At 41.2% G+C, this 23,067-nt stretch overlaps 1 protein-coding gene across 1 annotated transcript in view; it reads left to right on the top strand.

The window, feature by feature from the left end:
- The window catches only part of LOC133464161 (rho-related GTP-binding protein RhoQ), a 34,000-nt gene extending 16,732 nt beyond the window's left edge, over positions 1–17,268 (top strand). Inside the window, exons 3-5 of the mRNA XM_061746196.1 lie at positions 10,875–11,039; positions 15,539–15,634; positions 16,419–17,268. Coding sequence (XP_061602180.1) covers positions 10,875–11,039; positions 15,539–15,634; positions 16,419–16,580 — 423 coding nt within the window. The 3' untranslated portion in view covers positions 16,581–17,268. The remainder of the gene's footprint in view (positions 1–10,874; positions 11,040–15,538; positions 15,635–16,418) is intronic.
- Positions 17,269–23,067: the final 5,799 nt, after the last annotated feature.

Here is a 23,067-nt window from a genome sequence, read left to right as displayed (position 1 = left end):
TGAGGTCCTTATGTTGAGGCTTGTGTGGTCTGCAAATAAGACACACTGCATTTTTCGTAGGGCTTTACATATATCGTTTATATATAGGATAAATAATTTTGGCCCTAGTACAGAGCCTTGAGGAACTCCAAAAGTTATTTCTAAGGGTTCTGACTCGACTCCGTTTAGGCTAACAAATTGCATTCTTTTATTTAGATAGCTTTCCAGCCAAGAGAGGGCAATACCCCTGATTCCATATCGATATAATTTTTTTAATAGTATTTTATGATCTATTGTGTCAAATGCTTTTTTTAGGTCAGGGTAGTGGTGTCCCAATTCCTCTTTGCATCTAGGGCTAGTGACCATAACGAGGGCTAGTGTGTAGGAATCTAGTCCTTCACAGCGAGGGATTTCAGATTCTGACTCGCCGACCGAAGGCCAGAAAAATTTCCCAGAATGCTTTACGTCATCATTTGCAGACTGAATCAAACAAAAAAACATTTCTAATTTTTATTGAATAAAATCAATATTATGAGTTAGTTTCTGCATAAAAATGCGTTTTGATTACATTTCTAGCGAGAAATATATATTTTACTTTCATAATATTCACTCAGTGAATGTACATAATCACTCGCTTGCTCGTTCTTGCTCATATCTTTTCTTTCTTTCAGGCTCAAATATTTCTTTCTTTCTTTCTTTCTTTCTTTCTTTCTTTCTTTCTTTCTTTCTTTCTTTCTTTCTTTCTTTCTTTCTTTCTTTCTTTCTTTCTTTCTTTCTTTCTTTCTTTCTTTCTTTCTTTCTTTCTTTCTTTCTTTCTTTCTTTCTTTCTGGCTCATTTCCTTCCTTCCTTCCTTCCTTCCTTCCTTCCTTCCTTCCTTCCTTCCTTCCTTCCTTCACGTACGTTGTGTGTCGATTTAACGCAGAACTATAAATCAGCTTTACACAAAAATGTCATCAACGGGAATTTATCGTTTTTACCGCAAGATTTGTTGCGTTGTATCTTCAGATCTCGCCAGAATAAAGGCTGATTTATGGTTCCGCGTTAAATCGACGCAGAGCCTACGGCGTAGGTTACGCGGCGACGCGCTGCGTATGGTGCAGAACCATAAATCGCCGGCGGCTCTTCTCATCTCCGAAAACATCGGAGCAAATTTCTTAACAGGCGTTATTTGGATAAACTGAGCCCAGGTTGGCGATCTTAACGTTTACTTTTACGCCTGGAAAAAATATTAAAACTTAATAAAGTGGCATATTAACAGCGCTACAGCTGAAATTAAAACAGCTTTTAGCTCTGGGCTTCCTGATATGGTGTGACGTATGTGCAAACGTAACTACGCAGTCGCTAACGTACCCGAACGTAAACCACGCAGTGACGGAGCAAGTGGTGTCCCAATCCCTAGGGAAGATTACAAGGACCCTACCTATTTTTAGGGCTAGTGGTAGAAAGTAGGGGGTGTATTGGGATTGGCCCTAACAGACTGCCCTTACCAGCTCTAGGCTGACCTGTAAGTTGGTTCTCCGGGTCTCAGCTGCCAGGCTTTGGCCTGTTAACGTTGCCATTAAAAGGCCAAAGCCTACAGTACCAGCCAGCGCTTCTGAAAGCAGCCGACCAGCCAAATGCCTTTGCACAGCGGACAAACCCTTCTGGCGGCTGCAGTCTGAGACTCGAGATAAATGACCCAATGGGAGCTCCAGCAGTTCACGTTCCAGCCCTGGCAGTTTTCTTCAGATACTGCTACCAAAACAACTCTGTCTACAGTCCATGGTGGCTATGCTAAGTGGCGAGGTGAGGCAGGGTTTATTTGAGACTAAAACATTCAGAATTTTCCAGAAAGGACGAGAGCATGTGAACGTGGTGTACTCTTCCTGGTGAGTATTACTCAGCCTGTGAAAACTGTGGTCTAATCTCATCTGGGGCTCTGGAGGAGTTTTGTTAAATCCCAGATGATGTCATCGGAGGTTATGTCAGTCTCAGCTTGTTGGCTACAAACAAACCGTTAAAAAGAAACAGCTGGAAACGGTTCTCATGCTACGAGAAACTAATACTGAGCTATCGTTTTCCGTGCCGTTACCGCCCGATGCACAGCGTCTTGTTTGGCGTCCAGGAAACCGTTGCATGGTACACCATCACCATACACATCATCATACACATCAGACACTGGCACTCCAGGTCCAAATGTGTGTGTGAATCTTCAGCTGCAGATAATAACCAACAAGTGTTTCACTGACATTTGCCGGGAAGGGAAAAGAAAAGAAGAAAAAAAAACAACACATCCAGCTGTAAAAACGTCATTCCTTTTGTTCAGTCGGAGTTCTCCGGGAGAAGCAGACGAGCTCAAGGCAAAGCGCTCCAGTCAGAACTATTTGCTTACGGGAAGAAAAATACTGAGCCGTGTCGGCCACATCTTCTGAAAGAACGCTTCGATTACACACTTGGGACTGGAGATGGAAAAACTTGAATTCACCACGGTGGAACAGTGTGGGGAAAAAAATACATACGATGTCAAATGGGATCCAGCGTTTTCGGAGCTCGTGGTGAGGACGAGGAACCAGGTCGGATCTTTGTGTTCAGTGTTGGGTCCAAACTTTCCAACAACACAAAACTGGGGTGTCATTTATCAAACTGCCGCAAGTCGAGCTTCTATGATGACAAGAAGTCCTGCTCATGTCCTTTACATCCCTGCTGTCATCGTGGGTTCTGGACTTCTGGGCAGATGTGGACTCCCGTCACGATTGAGTCACACGCACCCTTGACTTGAGACCTGTAAACGGCCTTTAGGCCCAATCCCAATACACCCCCTACTTTCTACCACTAGCCCTAAAAATGAAGCCACAGCGGTATGGCTTTGTAATCTTCCCTAGGGATTGGGACACCACTTGCTACGTCACTGCGTGGTTTACGTTCGGGTACGTAAGCGAATACCCGAATAATATTTTTTCTGCCGTAAAAGTAACCGTTAAGATCCCCAACCTGGGCTCAGTTTAACCAAATAACGCCTTTTAAGAAATTTGCTCCGATGTTTTCGGAGATGAGAAGAGCCGCCGGCGATTTATGGTTCCGCGTTAAATTGACGCATAACCTACGCCGTAGGCTCTGCGTTGGTGTAACGCGGAACCATAAATGAGCCTTTATTCTGGTGAGATCTGAAGATACAACGCAACAACGAGCAAGCGAGTGATTATGTACATTCACATCATAACAACTTTCGGTATTTTTTTGTTAATGCCCAAAAAAATTAATTTATTGTTGGACACAAGAATAACTAGTGTCATGTTTTTGCCTTTAAATATGTTTAAAGGTATGAAAACATTAAAGTGTTAGGTTATAATTGCATAAATTGTCTATATTTCATTACTTTATATACTGTCTTGGGGTTACATTTGCATAAAATGCTAAAAACCAAATTCTCAAAAATTAAAAATGGACCAAAAATGAAAAAAAAAAACGGAATGTGGAAAAAAATAAAACCGATTTCATCCGTCTCTGTTTCCTCCCTGGATCTGTTTGGTAATTCTGCCCCACGATGTTTCTGAAAGCAGTTCTATCAGCATTCTGGGAGGTGATTGGTCCTTACAGCATCATTAGCTGCCAATATTTGCTGTTGAATCTCAATACAATACCAGTATTAGTATGTTGCAGAACTACAGTCATATCCTTCATGCAACAGCTGAAAAAACTGTCTTAATAACACTAACCCAAATTGATATTGGAATCGAATCGAATCAAATCTTGATAATTGATTCTGATTCTTAAGAATCGGAATCGAATCGATTCTTGACATTTGAATCGATCCCCAGCCCTACTTGTTACAGTCATGGAAATAGAGATCGAATCTCTTCTGGAGCCAGTCCCTACTGGTCAGTCAGTGAACTGCAGTTTTTGGCAGAGTTGGTTTTAACAAGCTGGATCTATCTATTTGTGTGTTTAATACTGAATCATGAGGCAGAAAAAGATGGATCTCAGTACCTTTTAAAAACCATGTTCTAATAGTTAATTAAAAGTACCGGTAAATGTGTGTCAGATCCAGCGTGTGTGTCGTTGTGATTAACAGCCACCAAAGATAACATTAAACTGTTAGATTTTTGAGTGGAGTCTGGCAGGATGTTCTCACCGTTCAGGAATGAGCAGGCAAAGTTCATTAAAGCTCCAGCTATAATTAATAATCATCCATCACCGGTACATAAAGAGCTTCCTTTTTTTTCATCCCTGAGGCTAATCTCAGTTTTCTAAAGATTAGATTGGCAGATCCTGGACAGAAGTTTGCGTGCAGAAGCGTCTGGGCGTGCATCCTCACCCGCCGGCCATGTTAGCGCAGCGTCCCCGGCTCCATTGATGCGGGCGATTTATACAGCCCCGAGGAGATGATAGGAGAAGAAAGGGAGAAGGATAGGGAGGAGTGCGAGAGGCGGAGGGAGGAGGAGGAATGACTCACTGATATCATAGCACTCATATGTCACTGAGTCAACAGCCTCGCAGCAGAGCTCAAGCTGCAGCCACATGAATATGCAGCCTTGCACGGGTGGAAGCGTATGGACATGTATGGAGAGAAGCAAGTGTTATTAGATTGCATCAAGCGGCTCTTGTTTATATCTTCTCTGGTATTTCTCTCTTCCCTCTCCAGTGATAGTAATATTTACTGTAAACGTCCCGGCTACCTTGGAAAGTTTGTCCCAGCGGCAGCGATGTACTCATGAACCACTGAACTTTAGTCAAACTGTTTGACTTGCCTCTGGTGGAAACTTTCACTCAAAGCACCTGAACGGCAGCGGGAGCATAAACACATCTGGAGGAAGCGGTGATATAACTCAAGGCTGAGGACGAGGAGTATAGCCACGCCAGAATGTACAGACCCAAAGCGCTGCTGGGTCGGGATCTAGATGCGAACTGTGGATGGCGTTCAGAACAAAAGACAGAATATGAGTATTTAGTAATCACTAGCATCACCTGTTGGGGGGTTCCCTCTCTCCGGGCCCGTCTCTGGTCCCCCCCGCGGCCTCCGCGGCGGGGCGCCCCTCTGGTCTTGGAGGGCCACTTTCGTGGGGGCGGGTGCTCCTGCCCGCGTCGGCGGCCGGGGCGGCTCTGTCTCTCCGGGCAGGCTGGCCCCCTGCCGGGTGGGGGTCGTTGGCCTGGAGGGTGAGGGCCTCCTGGCCGCGTGTCCGGCCCGGATTTCCTGGGTCGTGGTCCGCCGCCGCGGGATCCCTGGCTGCTTCTTCCCGTTTCGTGGGGGCCCCGCCCGGGCCCCCTCGGCCACCGCCGGGGGGGGGGGCTCGCTGGCGGTGGGTTGCCTCCCGCCCTCTTCTCCCCTCTGTGGGGTTGCTGGTGGCCTGGGTTCCGGGTTCTTCCTTGTCGGCCCCTGGTCTCGCGGGTGGCGGGGTTGCACACACACACACACATACATACACATAGCCACATAGACATATACTCACTCACGCACACATACACATATATACATATTCATACATGCACACATACACACACATAGCCACACATATGCATACACACACACAGACACATTTAGACACACACACACACACACACACACACACACACACACACACACACACACACACACACACACATACACAGCCACACAAACATATACACACACACACACACACACACATAGCCACAAAGACATTTACACACACACGTATACACACACATACACACACATACACACACACACACACATACACACACGCATGATCATATACATACACGCACACACACACACATAGACATACACACTGGCTTGTTCACCTGCATGCTTGCTCTGTAGTTTTTGGGGTTAGTTAGTGGTAGCTTAGCTCAGACTGTGATCAGATCTCGAGATTTGGGTCGATTGCTGTTCGTGTTTTGGTCGGCTCCGTGTCGGTTTTGTGTTTTGTTTGTGATTTTTGTTGCAGATTTCCAGTGCTTGACGTGTGCCCCCGTGTGTTCCTGGATTGGCAGTGGATGTCCATTTGCACACTTAAAAACAAAAGAAAATATATTATCTTTAAGATTATTTGTCTCATAATCAGTCAAGAAAGTGCTAAAGGTTGGGTCGCTAAAGTGATGGCGGCTATCTATTGGCTATGCCAGCCATCAATCAAGGGAAACGAAGAAGGTGACGTATTCAGAGAGAAGGAAACAAGTCAATGAGAGAGTGGGTTGTGTGGAAGACTAAATGAAACTACTGCTGGTGCCTGTTAGTTGTCTATGTGCCTGTGAGTTTATTGTCTATTGTTCAATTCCTGAAGAAAAACTGTATGACAAAACCGATTCAAGCGGCCATTCATCCTCAGCTGCAGCATCAACACTGGTTACATCACCACTCTGTTGTCAAATTGACACTTGCTAAGGCTAATTCAAGATTTCTGGGCTTATTTCCTGGCTAATCCTTTGTAAATAAATAATGACATGGTTTAACATGCTTGTTAAGATCTGATGAGCTTGTTAACATGCTCATCAGATCTAATTTTAAGATCTGATGAGGACAAGAGGATATTTTAATATGTCCCGATACTTAAGACTCGTCTTTTTAGCATCACGGCAGCCGTCTAAATTCCCTATGTGCAGCTTGCGCTTTTATTGTCTTTGGTAAAGTCTTGTTGACATGTCGAAGACACGCTGCAGAGATGAGCTCCAGGCCTGTTTACAGTAAACTGCTCAGGGGTTTATACTGTGTCTGCAGCTCAGAGGATTCACTTGTACAAGCAAAGGTCACAAACTCACTCTGTCACACATTCCATCTCTTGTGACGGATACAAAGTGCATAAAGTGAATTATTATTATCATTATTATCAAAAGTGAAAGGACATTTCTGTTGTAACAGATTTTCACATCCTTTAAGTTTAAAAATTAGCTTGAAAGTCGGGAACATCCCGCTTTCTGGGGCCGTGGACATCGTATTTGCTGCATCCTTTAAGTCCTTTACCCCCAACATGACCATTGACTAAGGGGGGGCCGTCCCCAGTCCGTGTCACACTGCAAGACCCGTGTGAAAGGAGCTTTTTCAAAAATGTTTGACTTTTTTTTTTCCTTTTTTCTCTTCTTTTTTCTCTTTTTTTCTTCCATTTTCCTTTCCTTTTTAATTTTGACCTTTTTCTCAACATTTCAACTTTTTTCTCGAGATTGTACTTCAACATTAATCTCGACATTTTGACTTTTTTCTCAATATTTCAACTTTTTTCTCAACATTTTTATTCTATTCTTAGTACTATACCACTTTAAATATTAAGAGTAAATCAAACCCAGGCCGCTCTTGTAGCTGAATTTGCTCCCATTTCAGATTAAAAACCATAGATGGTAAAAACCTGCCAGGCTGACAATGGGATGATGGAAACAACACTGCTGCAACTGTGACCTTTGACCTTTGACCTGTTGCTTCTCTGTGTGTCCAGTAGGGGCAGTTGCTGACTTAAAAAATATGAATTGAAAGATTTTTCTGCAAGTTTGTTAATCTGTTGTCTAAGGAAGAATATCAGGGCCATGCAGGAGAAAAAATATTTGAGAGGGGAAGATTTTTTTTATTGTGCACTTCGAGAAAAAAGTCGAAATGTCGAGAAAAGTCGAAATGTCGAGATTAATGTTGAAATACAATTTCGAGAATAAAGTCGAAATTTCGGGAATAAAGTCGAAACTTTGACTTTTTTCTCAACAATCCAACTTTATTCACGAAATTTTGACTTTTTTCTCATAATTGTACTTCAACATTATTCTCGACATTTCGACTTTTTTCTCGATATTTCGACTTTTTTCTTTAAATAAATCTTCCTCCTCTAAAATACTATTTTTTTTATTTTTAATCTGTCGTCTGCTTCCATGGTCTTAATCCCTGTGGATTACAATCTAACTAAAACAAAAAGTTCTTACATCTAGTTTACAAGTGTATTTGTAATGACAGGGAAGAACATGAAATAAGTTTATAGTGGGTGTGAATGATCAATAATCAGTGTTATTGGCAGTAATAGAGGGTCCCAAAATCAAATTTTGCTTGGGGCCCCATGGAGGTTTGGGCCAGCCCTGCGTGTATCTGGGCCAGGCCGCATGGACTAATAAATGGAGAGATTTATTAGGAGATTCCCGTCCTACATGTAAGACACAGAAACAAGCTAAATCTAGTGTTAGTCCATCTCCTTTCTGCTCACTGATTCCAGCAGCCTCCAGAATGAACTCTTTACCCCGGGAGGCGACAGAGCGTTTCTAACGTGACTCAGTGTTCGGCGGATGTTCTCACAAGACAGTGATTTAAAGGGAAGCGAGGCCACAGGGAGAGCAGCGAGCCGGCCTTATTCCCTATTATGGGCGAGGCCCAAGACACAAAGGACAACACTCCTCCGCTCCTCACTATGCGGCTCAGTGACATTTCTCATCAGACGCTCCCTACGTTCTAAAAGGCCGTTAAATAGGAAACTCTACAACTCCACGTTGTTGAGGAAAGTGTTGTGTAAGATCAAGAAGACGGTAGGAATGGGCGATATTTTACCGTTCACGATAAACCGTCAAAAAAATTCCCCACGGTAAGAATTTGTATCTCACGGTAAAAACGATAAATTCCTGTTGATGATGTTTTTGTGTAAAACTGATTTATGGAAGGAAGGAAGGAAGGAAGGAAGGAAGGAAGGAAGGAAGGAAGGAAGGAAGGAAGGAAGGAAGGAAGGAAGGAAGGAAGGAAGGAAGGAAGGAAGGAAGGAAGGAAGGAAGGAAGGAAGGAAGGAAGGAAGGAAGGAAGGAAGGAAGGGAGGGAGGGAGGGAGGGAGGGAGGGAGGGAGGGAGGGAGGGAGGGAGGGAGGGAGGGAGGGAGGGAGGGAGGAAGGAAGGAAGGAAGGAAGGAAGGAAGGAAGGAAGGAAGGAGGGAAGGAAGGGAAGAAGGAAGGAAGTAAAGAAGGAAGGAAGAAAGGAGGGAAGGAAGGGAGGAAGGAAGGAAGGATGGAAGGGAGTAAGGAAGGAAGGAAGGAAGGAATAGATAAATTCCCGTTGATGAGGTTTTTGTGTAACAAACATGGCGGATCTGAGTCATTACAGTTTTACAGGTGTAACTCATTTAATTGGTTTTTATTAATTCAATTTAATTGGTGTAGTTTAGTAGTATTCAGTATTCTTTTACAGCAGTGTTTTGGCTCCAAAGACTGAATGTGGTGATAGATTTATAGTTACAAAGGTGGAGTTGAATTGGTATTTTTTTGATCATCATTTTTATCGTTATCGGGATAAATGCCAGAAATTATCGTGATACATTTTTTAGTCCATACCGCCCATCCCTAGCGGACGGCACCGTCGGGGTTATTCTCTTCCAGCCTCAGAGGAAGTGAGTTTACAGTTTGTTTCGTGTGTAAAAAATATGGCAGGAACTTATCGTCAGATCATTTCACGATGAGCTCCTCACGCCGGAGCTTTGACGCACTTCAGAGTCTGCAACTGAAAACAGATGCCAGTCGTCTTTGTCGTTCGGAGCAGCAGATGGTTCGAATTGATGTCACGTCGGGATGTTGAGACGGTTGTAAGCCGTCAGTCAGCGGAGGGACACCTACCTGAAAGAGCTGTCGAAACACTCACTCAGAGATAAGAGGATGAAAAACTTTGATCTGCCAGACCAGCTCCACAAAGGCACAGCTAACTCGTGCCTGCCGCTCAAGTCTCCCTGCTGGGATTCATCACTTAGTCTGATTCCAGATCAGGTCAGGATGTCAAAATCCACCATTTCTGCAGCTCCTTGAAGGTTGTTTTGTTGGAGTTGCCAGTTCAAACGGTCCCTGACTGAGAAAGCTCTTTTTGATTTGTTGTGAGAGAATTTTTAGTTTTTTTGGCTGTAAACGTCGACACCCAAGACCGTTTCGCGAGTGCGCGGTTGTTCCATCGCAGCTATTTCCAGCACAGTCAGTGGGCTGTGGACGAAACAACTCCAACACAAGAAAGAGAAGATGATGCCGATGGTCTGGTTGAGTCATGTCTCATTACCGTACACCAGGGGTCGGCAACCCAAAATGTTGAAAGAGCCATATTGGACCAAAAACGCAAAAAACAAATATATCTGGAGCCGCAAAAAAGAAAAGTCTTTTATAAGCCTTAGAATGAAGGCAACACATGCTGCATGTATCTAGTTATAACTGGGGGAAGATTTTTTTTTTCATTATGCACTTCGAGAAAAAAGTCGAAATGTCGAGATTAATGTTGAAGTACAATCTTGAGAAAAAAGTCGAAATGTTGAGAAAAAAGTTGAAATGTTGAGAAAAAAGTTGAAATGTTGAGAAAAAAGTTTAAATGTCGAGGAAAAAGTCAAAATTTCGAGGAAATAGTCAAAATTTCGAGAAAAAAGTCGAAATGTCAAATTAAAAAGGAAGAAAAAAAAGGAAAAAAAAGAAGAAAAGGGGAAAAAAAAGAAAAGGAAAAAAAGGTCAAACATTTTTGAAAAAGCTCCAGGAGCCACTAGGGCGGCGCTAAAGAGCCGCATGCGGCTCTAGAGCCGCGGGTTGCCGACCCCTGCCGTAGATCCATTGATAACGCACATGTCTCCATGCCTGTTGCAGAGAGAGCGTTTCATCAGCAGAGCAAAATAGGATGTGAATAGCCCCATGTTGGTGAGTCAGACAGTGTTGGGAAGGGTTTATCTCCAGTTTAACAAGGAAGAGCGTGTAGCATCTCTGATTTACACGTTTTCACCTCATGAATATTGGAGACAACATCGTCTCTGGGAGTCGGTGTACTGCAGTAGTGCCTCGTGTTCCGCATTAAAGGATTAAAGAACTGCAAATGTGAATCAATCAATTATAGAAAACCAAGCGTCATCATCACCTGGGGACCAAATAAACTGCCCAGTGAGGAGTAAAAAGTCTCACCTAAATAATTGATGAGTGATAATGTGTCAGATGTGAAGAGACGGAGATGAATCTTTGCTCTGTCTTCCCCCCAGGAGGACTACGACCGCCTGAGGCCTCTGTCCTACCCGATGACCGATGTCTTCCTAATCTGCTTCTCCGTGGTCAACCCGGCCAGCTTCCAGAACGTGCGAGAGGAGTGGGTGCCCGAGTTGCAGGAGTACGCGCCCAGCGTCCCTTACCTGCTCATCGGTACCCAGGTGAGCTCCTAAAGTCCAAATGTCCACCGGTCTCTGGCTACAGCACTGAACAAACGAGTACAATGACGATTACTGATACCACAGCTGCATTATCCCCCCTTTTTTTCTTTCCCTTATAAATATCAACAGTCACGTTCCATTACAGACCTAAATGTGTACTAGTCTGTGCATATCAATAAATATATGTGCAATGATGCGCGTGTCTGTTATTCAATACAACTGCGTCAGACCAAGCGCAGACACAAGGTGCTCTGATCCAGACGGGTGGAGTTGGAACAAACTGTCACACAATGTCGAGAGAACGAGACAGATTCAGGAAATTTCCATCAGGGAATGAAAAAAGAAAAAAACTAAAGAAAATGGAAGAGTTTAATGCCTCTCTGAAAGGTTTGTTTGATAAATTTGTTACAAAAATCACAGATCCGACCGGGTCTCAAGCAGCCGCGGGGCCCCGCCCTGAGGCAGTCGAGGCACATATTTTTCGTTTTCATTTATTTAGCCTCTATAATTTGAGAAGATTACGACTTATATGCATAAGCATGTTGTTAATGTGTTAACTTATGGGGCGATTTTGTTTTGTGTAGAACTGGAATGAATCACACACTATATAATGTCAGTTGAGTTAGGCCCCTATGTCACTAATATATAAGTAGACCTGTGTTGAAATCGATTTCCCAATTCTAAATCGATTCTCATATTAATTCCTAAAAATCGATTCATATGTCTAAAGATCGATTTTTTATTTTTTATTTTTTTTATTTTATTTATTTATGTATTTTTTTTCATCATTACATTACAACGTTTTTTCCTTTAAATATTTATGAAAACATTAAAGTTTTCAGTTATAATTGCATAAATTGTCTATATTTCATTACTTTATATACTGTCTTGGGGTTACATTTGCAAAAAATGCTAAAAACCAAATGCTCAAAAATTAAAAACCAAAATAGACTGAAAATGGAACAAATAAAAACGGAATGTGGGAAAAAATAAAACCGATTTCTCCGTCTCTGTTTCCTCCCCGGATCTGTTTGGTAATTCTGACCCACGATGTTTCTGAAAGCAGTTCTATCAGCATTCTGGGAGCTGATTGGTCCTTACAGCATCATTAGCTGACAATACTTGCTGTTGAATCTCAATATAATACTAGTTGTAATATTTTGCATAACTACAGTCATATAATTCATGCAACAGCTCAAAAAAACAGTTTTAATAACATTAACCCAAATCAATATCGGAATCGAATCGAATCGGATCAAATCTTGATAATCGATTCTGAATCTTAAGAATCGGAATCGAATCGATTCTTGACATTTGAATCGATCCCCAGCCCTATATATAAGTTGCTCTCAGTAACAGGCTGATTTGATTCATGTAAGATTATTTGTCTGTGAACAATGTTGTAATAAACAGGCATTACTATAAAAAATATCTTGACTTGACTTGTCTTGTCAATGCAATGCTTCATAATGAAACGTGTGTATGTGTTTGTATCCAGTATTTTGCTAATTGGAGAGTTAAAATTGCGCATATAGACATCCGATCCGACCCAAAAAATCTAAAAATTTCACGAGGGCCCCCCTCAGCCATTTCGCACAGGGCCTCGCAAATCTCCCAGACGGCTCTGCCCCCTCGCCAGCCATATATGCTTATAAGATCTGTGAGTCCAAAATCATCATTATCAATACAAGAACATCAGTACACCTATATTAGCTCTCGTCTCCCACCGCCACCCACGTCGTGCAGTCTTGGATCCCTGAATTTAATCCAAAGGCCGAAGGAATGCATTTTTTGAATAAAAGTAAAGGAACAGCATGTACAGACCGGGGTGGGAAGCTCACACTGATCCAGCTTATATCGGGCCTGATGCTACAATCCTCTCTGATCTGAAACTAATCAGTAAGAATCTTTCATAAACAAAGAAAGAATTTGTTTTACTTCTGCGAAGCCACATGTGCACTAATATGATCCTTCACAGATGTGTTACTAAAATACACCAGAGATGTCAATAATCCTCATTTATTCATCTATTAATACCCTCCACTCCCTTAAAAAGGTTCCCAGGCGTACGGGAGATTTTCTTTCTTCTTCCTTTTTTGGTCTGTGTTGCCTGGCAACCGAATGCCAGTGCAGCCAAGGCCCAGTGGTGATGAGGAGGACGGAGTGGGTGTCTGATTTATCTCGCGTCAGCTGATGTTTTCTGCTCTTTTATCAGTTCCTGTCAAAACTCTATTGCTGCTCTGCGCCTGGATGTAGATACGTGAGCACGAGCTCGAGGCCAGGGAGTCACGCATGAAGAAGAGGGTCAGCGAAGGCCGCTGACGGGTGGCGGCAGGTGCTGCCAGTCGCTGTCTCTGGTGGATATTACCGCTGCGTTGTCAGTGCAATGAAGAGAGAAAAAACAGGGAGGAACTTTGGGGCTGGCTGTGAAATTGTTTTGCACAAGAGCAGGAAGTGTGGGTCAACACGGCTTTGTTTCAAAATGAGACTTTCTGGTGTAAAGTTCAGCTTTTTTCACACAGCAAGGAATGTGAAAAGCACCTGATTTGGTCCTAAGGAGTCAGTTTGAAAGCATCAGCCTTGCGTCTGAAAGTCAGCAGCAGTAATAACTAGACAATTTCCTCGCAGAAATTTCGAGAATGCCACGGCGGGCTGCTGCCCATTTGTGTACATTGTTGCATTTTGCAAGCGATAAAGGTGAAGGACTCAAAACTAACTCCGATGAAACCACACAGGATTCTCTATGTCAAACCATTCAAAATTTATAGCAGACAATAGGGACAACCAATCAGAAGAAAGGGCGGGGCTAATTTTCACCAATGAAGGTCAAGGACTCAATATCGAGTCCAATGACACCACCCATGACTCTCTATGTCAAACCATTCAAAAGATATTGGACTATAACATATCGGCCAATCAGAAGAAGGGGCGGGGCTAATTTGTATATAAATGTATATATTTATATATATAATGATTTTATATATATATATATATATATATATATATATATATATATACATATATATATATATATATATATATATATATATATATACATATATATATATATATATATATATATATATATATATATATATATATATATATATACATACATATACATATATATCCCATGAACCTGTTCCCAGCAGGAGTGGTGATCATCTAAGGTCAAAAGGTCAGGGTTCAGATTTCTCCATTTTCTAGGTTAAAGTATATGAAGTCTGTACTGACTGAGTCATGTGAACCTCGACATGAGGAAGGTTCCGGGTTGGCTGTGAGAAAACCCCAGATTTTGCCTTGTGACAAGTTCTCAAATAACTCCGATTTGTGAGAAAACCATAGCTCCTAGCAGAAAAACAAAGACATCTTGAGAGACACAGAACCCGGCAGATTCTGACAATCTTAATTTTATTCAGATATTCCTTAAAATGTGTTAGTAAGCAGTAAGTAGGCAGTGCGAAAACAAAGTGAGATTTTTTTGAAGAAAACTTTTGATAACATTACAGTGAATGGAGACTGAGGCAGGAATTTGGCGCCGCTTTTGCCTCCCCCATTTAAATTTTGTGCATACCCTGCCTGTCAAAGTCACATTTTATGAATCCCAACATCTATGTCTACTTTCTGACCAAAAATTATCTTTCTAGCTTTCACGGTTCGGCCGTGAGCTCGAGTTACAAATAAAAATTAAGGTCATTTTTTTACTGTCCCTCCCACTCTAAAAAATTAGAGCTCCACTCTAAATTTGACAAAAAAAGTGATTTCCAGTCCTCGCTTGAGTGCTCATATCTTGAAAAGTGTACATTTTAGGAAAAAACTGTTTCAGGTTTGGAGAGAGAAGAGAAGTTTTCCTCCGTTTTGAAGTCTGAATGACAGTTCTCCGTGCAAGTATGAGAAAGATAGGTGAATTTTGTCTTTTTTCTCTACATTTTCCCATCCGCTTTGAATGGGGCCATACAAATACATGGGAAAATTAGTTCCCCATTAGTTTGGAAATTTGGAAAAGGTTTTTGCACTTCGTGCAAAAAACATTTGTGCAATCGCTCTGAAAATCCACAGGACTGTAGTTAAATTCAGGGCCTACAACTTTCTAAATCGGTTCAGAATTTTTCGAGTAACGGTGTGCGAGTGGTGAGGCCCCAAAGTTCTCCCAATGCATTCCGGATGGCGCTAAAAGCGCACGTTTTTGCACATTGCGCAAAAACGTGCACACCAATCGCTAATAAAAGTCATAGCACACGATTCCCGCTTAAGGCGCACGTTTCTACGTTTTTACTTTTCGCGTTTTCTCAAAGCTGCGGGACTAGTTACGCGCAGAAGTTTGTCCGGAAAATGAATAATAATAAACGCGCAGGATAACAATAGTGCCTCCGGCTGCGCCAGGAGGCACTACTCCTCCATTGCTATTGCATAGCTATGGAGGAGGCGTGCCACTTGGCGCAGCTGTGGCACTAATAATGTTGAATTTGCTTAACGGAAGTGACCCTTATCTTTTTCAGATTGATCTGCGTGATGACCCCAAAACCATCGCCAAACTGAACGACATGAAGGAGAAGCCGATCTCCACCGAGCAAGGACAGAAACTGGCCAAGGAGGTTTGTATGTTGGAACAAAACATCTGGGTTCTAGTTTCACTTTTTAGTGGAGTCGAGCCACGGCACTCACGTAAAATGTGACGTTGTTCCCAAAATGCTTGGAATCAGAAGATAGTGAGGGAGACGTGTTAAAGCCTAGAAGGAGGCTGGAACTGTATCAGAGCTGACCCCACTGATACCCCTTTTCCACCAAACCGCTTCCAGGGCTGGTTCTAGGCCGGTGCTGAGTTTGGAACCGGGCTTTTGTTTATACACTGCAAAAACTCAAAATCTTAACAAGAATATTTGTCTTATTTCTAGTTAAAATGTGTCATTTTTAGTCAAAAAAATCTCATTACACTTAAAACAAGACTCATCACTGGAAAAAACAACAATTTTCACCTGTTTCAAGTAGATTTTCACTTGAAATAAGTAGAAAAATCTGCCAGTGGAACAAGATTTTTTTGCTTGTAATGAGAAGATAAATCTTGTCCCACTGGCAGATTTTTCTACTTATTTAAAGTGAAAATTTACTTGAAACCGGTGAAAATTGTCAAATAAGTTATTTTTTTGGTAATGACTCTTGTTTTAAGTGTAATGAGATTTTTTGACAAAATATTTTAACTAGAAATAAGACAAATATTCCTGGTAAGATTTTGAGTTTTTGCAGTGTAAAACTTTGTTTTCACCATTAGGACCTAAACTTACCGCTAGCAAAGAGTTAGTTAGTTAGTTAGTTAAAATGTGGTCTGAACCATAGAAGTTTTGCATCATTGTGACTGATATTCTCCCTCTTGCCCCTCAGATCGGTGCGTGCTGCTACGTGGAGTGCTCAGCGCTGACCCAGAAGGGCCTGAAGACGGTGTTTGACGAGGCCATCATCGCCATCCTGGCTCCAAAGAGGAAGAAGGGATCGTTGAAGAGACGGCTGGGACCGCGCTGCATCAACTGCTGCTTGATCACGTGATGCAAACATCCTGAGACCATCCAAGAAAAAACCCACAAAAAACCCACAAACCAAACCTGGACTGAAGGAAAAAGACAAGGCAAAAGAAAAATGCCCGGACAGCAGTTTAGATTAAAAAGAAAAAAGGATCTGGGGGGGCTAGAAAGGGCAACCCAAGAGCTAATTTTAAGCTGCAGGGCTCTTAACTCCGGGCTCCAGGATGCAGTTTTCTACCAAAGGAGCACAACGCCCGGTCATTCTCTTCTACAAGACTTTTACCACAAAAGTACCTTCTTTTATAACCATTTTTAATCTCTTTTTTTGTGTACAACGTCGCCGTATGCTGTCATTCATAAAAACAACAAATAGACATTTATAGTTTATGAGAAACGTGAAGGAATTCATATTATTTCTGTGGTTTCTGGGAGTAGATTGTTGAATTGATTCATGAATTTATATCTGATCTCCAAAACAGAGAGAAAACATAATGAAAGCCTTTCTCTTTTATTTTATTTTTAAACTCGCGCTGCGAAGAGAAAACAAAACGAACTCTGCCTTCAGTCGTTTTCTTCTCTTTTGAGGACTCGTAGATTAAAACCACAGAAGAAATCTGCTTAGTTTGGACAAACTGTGGGTTCAGAAACGTCTATTTTAAAGTTTAATCTGTTTTTTTTCTTCTTTTTCGCCTTATAAAAACTCCATCGATTTATAGTGTGGCATGCCAATATATACTGTCAGTTCAAATGGAGCTGATGTCTTCATGAGAAACAGAAAAAGGTTTATTATCCATTTTTAAAGTCTATATAACTCAGAGTCTATGATTCTGTATCTCCAGTAAGTGCAAATGATATTTTGTCAGATAATTAATTACTTTTTCTTCTTTTTTTTTTTATTATCCTGCAGTAGCATGTTCTTTTACCACTTTTAGGAAGATTTTGACGGGAGAAGAAGAACATGGATCTCTTTTAGGAAATAGAACTCCAATTCATATTAATGTCCAAAGAATCAAAGGCACATTTTCATAGGAGTCAGGTTGCTACGACGACCCGATACTGTATCTCTAATGCACAACATGAAGCACAGACGTGCCGTTTCATTTCTCAGCACAACAATGCACATTCCCGCGCCGTCAAACACTTAGAGACGTAGAGACGGCTGAGCGAAGCACAGAAGATGCACAACGAACCGCTCGGCCCAAAAAAACTCTGCTTGCAGCTTAACTCGAACGCTACGATTTAAGTAATGTGTAAACGTAGACATATATACGTAGACGACCCATCGAGCGCTGAGCCGCACGTCAACGTCGCCGCCATATTGGATGTTCAAGACTGCGCTGTAAACTAATACAAGTAAATGGACTTATTTTCATAAAGCGCCTTTCTACAAAGAAATGTACGTTTTACGTCTCATTTATTCATTCACACACGCACTAATATACTTGGGAAACAGTTAGGCACCAAATATAATATATTTAATTTTCTCAGATGGCAAAAATAAGAACTTTATTGATCCCACATAGGAGTAATTCATGTTATATCAGCTATAGAGAACAAGGTAGTGCCGAAAAACAATATATATCCCCTCTCACAAAAATAAGAAAAATAGAGAAACATATTTTCTCATCAACAAAACATATTTAAAATTTTTGAAATATCAAAATAACATATTTGAACCATTTTTCAGACAATAAAATAACATTTGAACAATTTTTCAGACAATAAAATAACTGAAAAATCCGAAAAATGGTTCAAATATGTTATTTTGTTATTTGAAAATTTTAAAATATGTTTATGTAAAATATGTTTTGTTGATGAGAAAATATGTTTCTCTATTTTTCTTATTTTTGTGAGGGAGGATATATATTGTTTTTCGGCACTACCTTGTTCTCTACAGCTGATATAACATGAATTACTCCTATGTGGGATCAATAAAGTTCTTATTTTTGCCATCTGAGAAAATTAAATATATTATATTTGGTGCCTAACTGTTTCCCAACTACATTAGTGCGTGTGTGAATGAATAAATGAGACGTAAAACATACATTTCTTTGTAGAAAGGCGCTTTATGAAAATAAGCCCATTTACTTGTACTAGTTTACAGCGCAGTCTTGCAACATCCAATATGGCGGCGGCGTTGACGTATCGCAGCAGCGGCAAAACCACTCGATGCAGCGTCTACGTATATACTGTATGTATGTCTATGCGTGTAAACGTTGGCTTGTCAGTTTGGGCTACGTTTGTAACTTAGTTTACATCTTCACAAAGTCAATATTTAATCTTCATGTGATTAAGTTTGACCTCAGACGGTAAGACATCAGTAGAAGTTAGTACGGGGGCCGAGACCCGCCATTGCTGCAAATTAAAGAAACGCTGCAAATAAAAACAAACGCTGCTGCAAATAAAAGAAAACGCTGCAAATATAAAGAAACCCCGCTGCAAATAAAATAATAAACGCCGCTGCAAATTAAAAAAAAACGACGCAAATAAAAAAGCCACAACGGAAGTGAATTACCGGGGACTATTTTTGCCAATGCACTGGTGTTTTTTACGTGAGAGGAGAAGAAGAAGACGAAGAGGACGTAAGTGAAAAGAAAGAAATAAGAAGAGCGAGGAATAAGAAGAACAACGAACGAGAAAATAAGTGAAAACATCGCTACGTGTAACTTTTTTCATCTTCTTCTTCTCCTCTCACATAAAAACACCGGTGCATCAGCAAAAATAGTCCCCGGTAATTCACTTCCGTTGTGGCTTTTTTATTTGCATAGTTTTTTTATTTTATTTGCAGCGGGGTTTCTTTATATTTTCAGCGTTTCTTTTATTTGCAGCTGCGTTTCTTTTTGTTTGCAGCGTTTATTTTATTTGCTAAGCGTTTATTTAATTTGCAGCGGCGTTTGTTTCTGTTTGCAGCGTTATTTTCAGCAATGGCGGGTCTCGGCCACCGTATGTTAGTCCTCACATCACATTCTCTGATTAGCAGCGTTTAGCTGTTATATAGCATTCGCTGTGGCTGAAATAAGTGGCAAAGCTAATGCAACATTCTTTAAAACTGAGCTGATGCTTGAACAAAATACTGTTGATTCATTATAAATTGGAAAAAAATATAAATTATACTTTGCAAATAATGCAACACATTTTTTTTTTTTACATAAATATGTTAGATTAAAAATCAAAATCAAATCATTTCAATGCATGGTTATGCCAATCACAGACACTTTATTTAAAGGTATTGTGACATCATTTTTAACATGCTTTTAACACTATTAAAAGTCTTGGCCAACATCCCTCAAATGTGTCTAAAAGAGTGTAACAAGAAAAACTTCACTCTAGTACTCTATTCCTGGCTTTTTATTACAGTGTTTTTTTGCCCTGTGAAAAACGCTTCCTTTCCCCCCTTTCCTGTCAATCATTGCCCCGCTCCTCCTCCCAACCTCCTCCTCCTCCAACCATACGCTCACAGCGGCGTCGGAGAGTTAAGCGACAGGCGAAGCACGGAAAAGCAGGAGGGCGAACCACAGCAAACAATCATAAAAATAAAGGCATGCAAGCAGCACTGTCCCCTTATCTTAAGTCCAGTCAGTGGCCGCGGGTCTTCTTAGCAGTTTTCCTCCGGTGATTAGAACAAAAGAGGCTCTAAACAGCCGAGCGCGTCGCCGCGTAGCCCTACGCCGTAGGCTCTGCGTCGGTGTAACGCGGAACCATAAATCAGCCTTTATGGTGCACTGGAGAGGAGAGGAGGCAGGGAGCTGGGTGGAGGGCGCGGTGATTTAGCGGGCCCTGACGTCACGGCCCGCCACCAAACCAGGTGCGCCGTTTTTGCACAGTTATGCGGAAAATCCCAGAAAGCACACAATACACTGAATGTTAAAAGTTTGTTGTTTTTTGGGTGTAATTGATGTCAAGACACCCAACAAAACACAAAAAATCAAGAAAAATGTGTTTTTCATGTCACAATACCTTTAAAGCAGCACAAAGGAGTTTTTATCGAGATATATCCAGTGTTGACTTGAGATAGCACAGTATCCCAGAATGCATTTCATTAGAATGAGCAGTGGCAGTTAGGAGTTAAAAAAAGGAAGAAAGTTACAACTTTGTTGTGTTTTAAGATGTTTTCTTAATCCAAGAATGTAGTTCTTCTAAAATCAAATTCGTTAACTCAAGTCGCACAACTCCAAAACTGGACGTACTTGATAATCTAAAAAAATATAATAGTAATGATGAAAAGAAATAACCTCTACTACGAAGGTTCCTCTGTGCCACTTTACATACGACTTTCTCATAAAAATGTGCTTTTCGTTGGCTCGTTTCCAGCGGCCGACGCTCCCGTCTGCAGATATCATGCTCTATATAAATTAGGTTCATATTTTTATAGGTACAACTTGATTCTGTGAATCACTAGTTTTAAATTTAGTAGTGTTTGAGAACGTATGAAATGCAAACTTTGACGGATATGAGAACAGCTGGTGCAACCCCGGTGTGGAGAAGTGCAAATATTCATCTTGTTTTACGTTATTCCGCAAGAAATGCAGTCACGTTCTGCGAAAGTCGAGACATTGAAACAAGATTTAGAGAATATTTTAAAGCCCAGAAGTGTATGCAAATGTTTTATGCCTCTACTGTAGGAGGTGCAGGTGACAAACGACAAAAAACATCAGTGGCTCTTGTTTTTAATGCATTTTTTTTATTTGCTATATCTGCCTTTTTTTTCTTTTTTTTTTCTAAAAAGGACATTATTCAAAGGTGCCATTTCTTGTTATTTCTTTTGGATACCATGACTCAAAGCTTTAATGGAAACGGTGCTCCTCCTCCCCGCCCCGGCCTGTGTTGTATAACTGTCCTTTGAGCGGTTGAGACGGCTGCAGGGCCGACTGCAACGCCTGCTGCAGGGCCGGTGTTCTGCCAATTTCTGCTACCTGCCGAGAAATGCTACTTTGTGGTTCTGCGCATGTGCACAGTCAACTTCAAAGTTTGATTGCCACGCCAATAATTTCTTGCACGATGTAAAACTGATAATATGGGATGTTGAGTATTTGATCCTTCAAAATACACGACCCATGACATGAATCGGATTACACTTTGTGAACATTATACGATAAAGAGAAAAAAAAACAATTCTATCGCTTTATTTGATGTTTACGGAGCCTGTAAGAGCTCAAGTGAAGAAAAAAAAGTAACTTCGTGGCCACGTTAAAGTTAATCGAGAGCACGTTATGTGTCATCGTGAGCACGATTTATTAAAGCGTGGGTACAATTAACAAAGCGTGCGCACATTTTGGAAAATTGTGCGCACAATATATCATAAAATCATGAGTACGATTTACTTACCCTTGATCAAAATTTAATAAACGTGCGCACGTGATCAGTCTAGCCACTTAACGAGTAATCTCCGCCGTAGGAATTATGATGATCTAGGTCTCATCATTGATTTTATCATTGATGAGCTCGTTTAACCAAATCGTGCGCACAATTTAGTAAAAAAAATGTGCACACGTTTTATTAACTCGTGTGTACGATTGATTAAATCGTGTTCATGATGTAATAACTCGTGAGCATGTTATATTAACTTGTGCGCACAATTTAATTAAACGTGCACACGAGTTAATAGAACGTGCACACGAGTTGATAAAATGTGCTCACGTTTTATTAAATCGCGCAAACAAGTTAATAAAACGTGCGCTCGATTCTGCCAACATTAAAAATATATTGCATGATCCTTCACAGGCTCCGTAGATATTCATTCAGTCATTCGCCTTTATTTAACCAGGCAGGTCATTAAGAACATTCTTATTTACAATGACGGCCTGGCAAGTGACAAGGACCAATTGGGGGAAAAGGAAGTGGTTTAGGGAGTAAAACACAGTAAAACTGTAGCTCTACAAAAGTAGGAAACCATTAGGGAGCATTTTTTGGCAAAGCAGCAGAAATTGGCAGAACACCAGCTGCAGACGGCTGCAGCGTCGACAGCCTCGTCTCTGGGACAGCTTTGCTTGCTTTTGTTGTACGAAGGTCCCTCTCAGGACGCAGGACCTAAGTGCCACAGCCGCCGCTGCATTCTCCTGTTGATGCTTTTCTCTTCTCAATAAATGTGTCTCCTGTGTTAATAATCTGGCTCGGGAGGTTTCCCTCGGTGGACGGTTTTATCTAATCAATTATACTTGTTTTTTTTCCACTTTGCTTTTGTATTCTGTAACTTTATAAAGAATTTTAACTGGGTTTTTTTTTTACTTTTCTGCTGTTCTGCTGTTTATGCGTGATGTTGTTATCTGGATCATGAGCGCCCCCCATTGCTCTGTAGCAGCAACGCTGTCTAAAGTGGTGCCATCATTTACATCATTTACGTCCTTCTTTACAGGCCAATCCACGTGATTATCCTTGCTGTGGAAAAACCCATTAAATGCTTTTTACGTTCTTTGCAACTACCGTAAGTGAATAACTGAAACTGAGTGTCTAAGTTACCCAGAATAACACTTGAGAAATGATCCAGATTTCCGTAGATTTAATTAAACAGTTGC

The sequence above is a fragment of the Cololabis saira genome, chromosome 17, assembly GCF_033807715.1.
Source record: "Cololabis saira isolate AMF1-May2022 chromosome 17, fColSai1.1, whole genome shotgun sequence".
NCBI classification, from domain to species: domain Eukaryota; kingdom Metazoa; phylum Chordata; class Actinopteri; order Beloniformes; family Belonidae; genus Cololabis; species Cololabis saira.
Note: the sequence above shows the minus strand (reverse complement) of the source record. Positions and strands in the feature narration are given on the sequence as shown.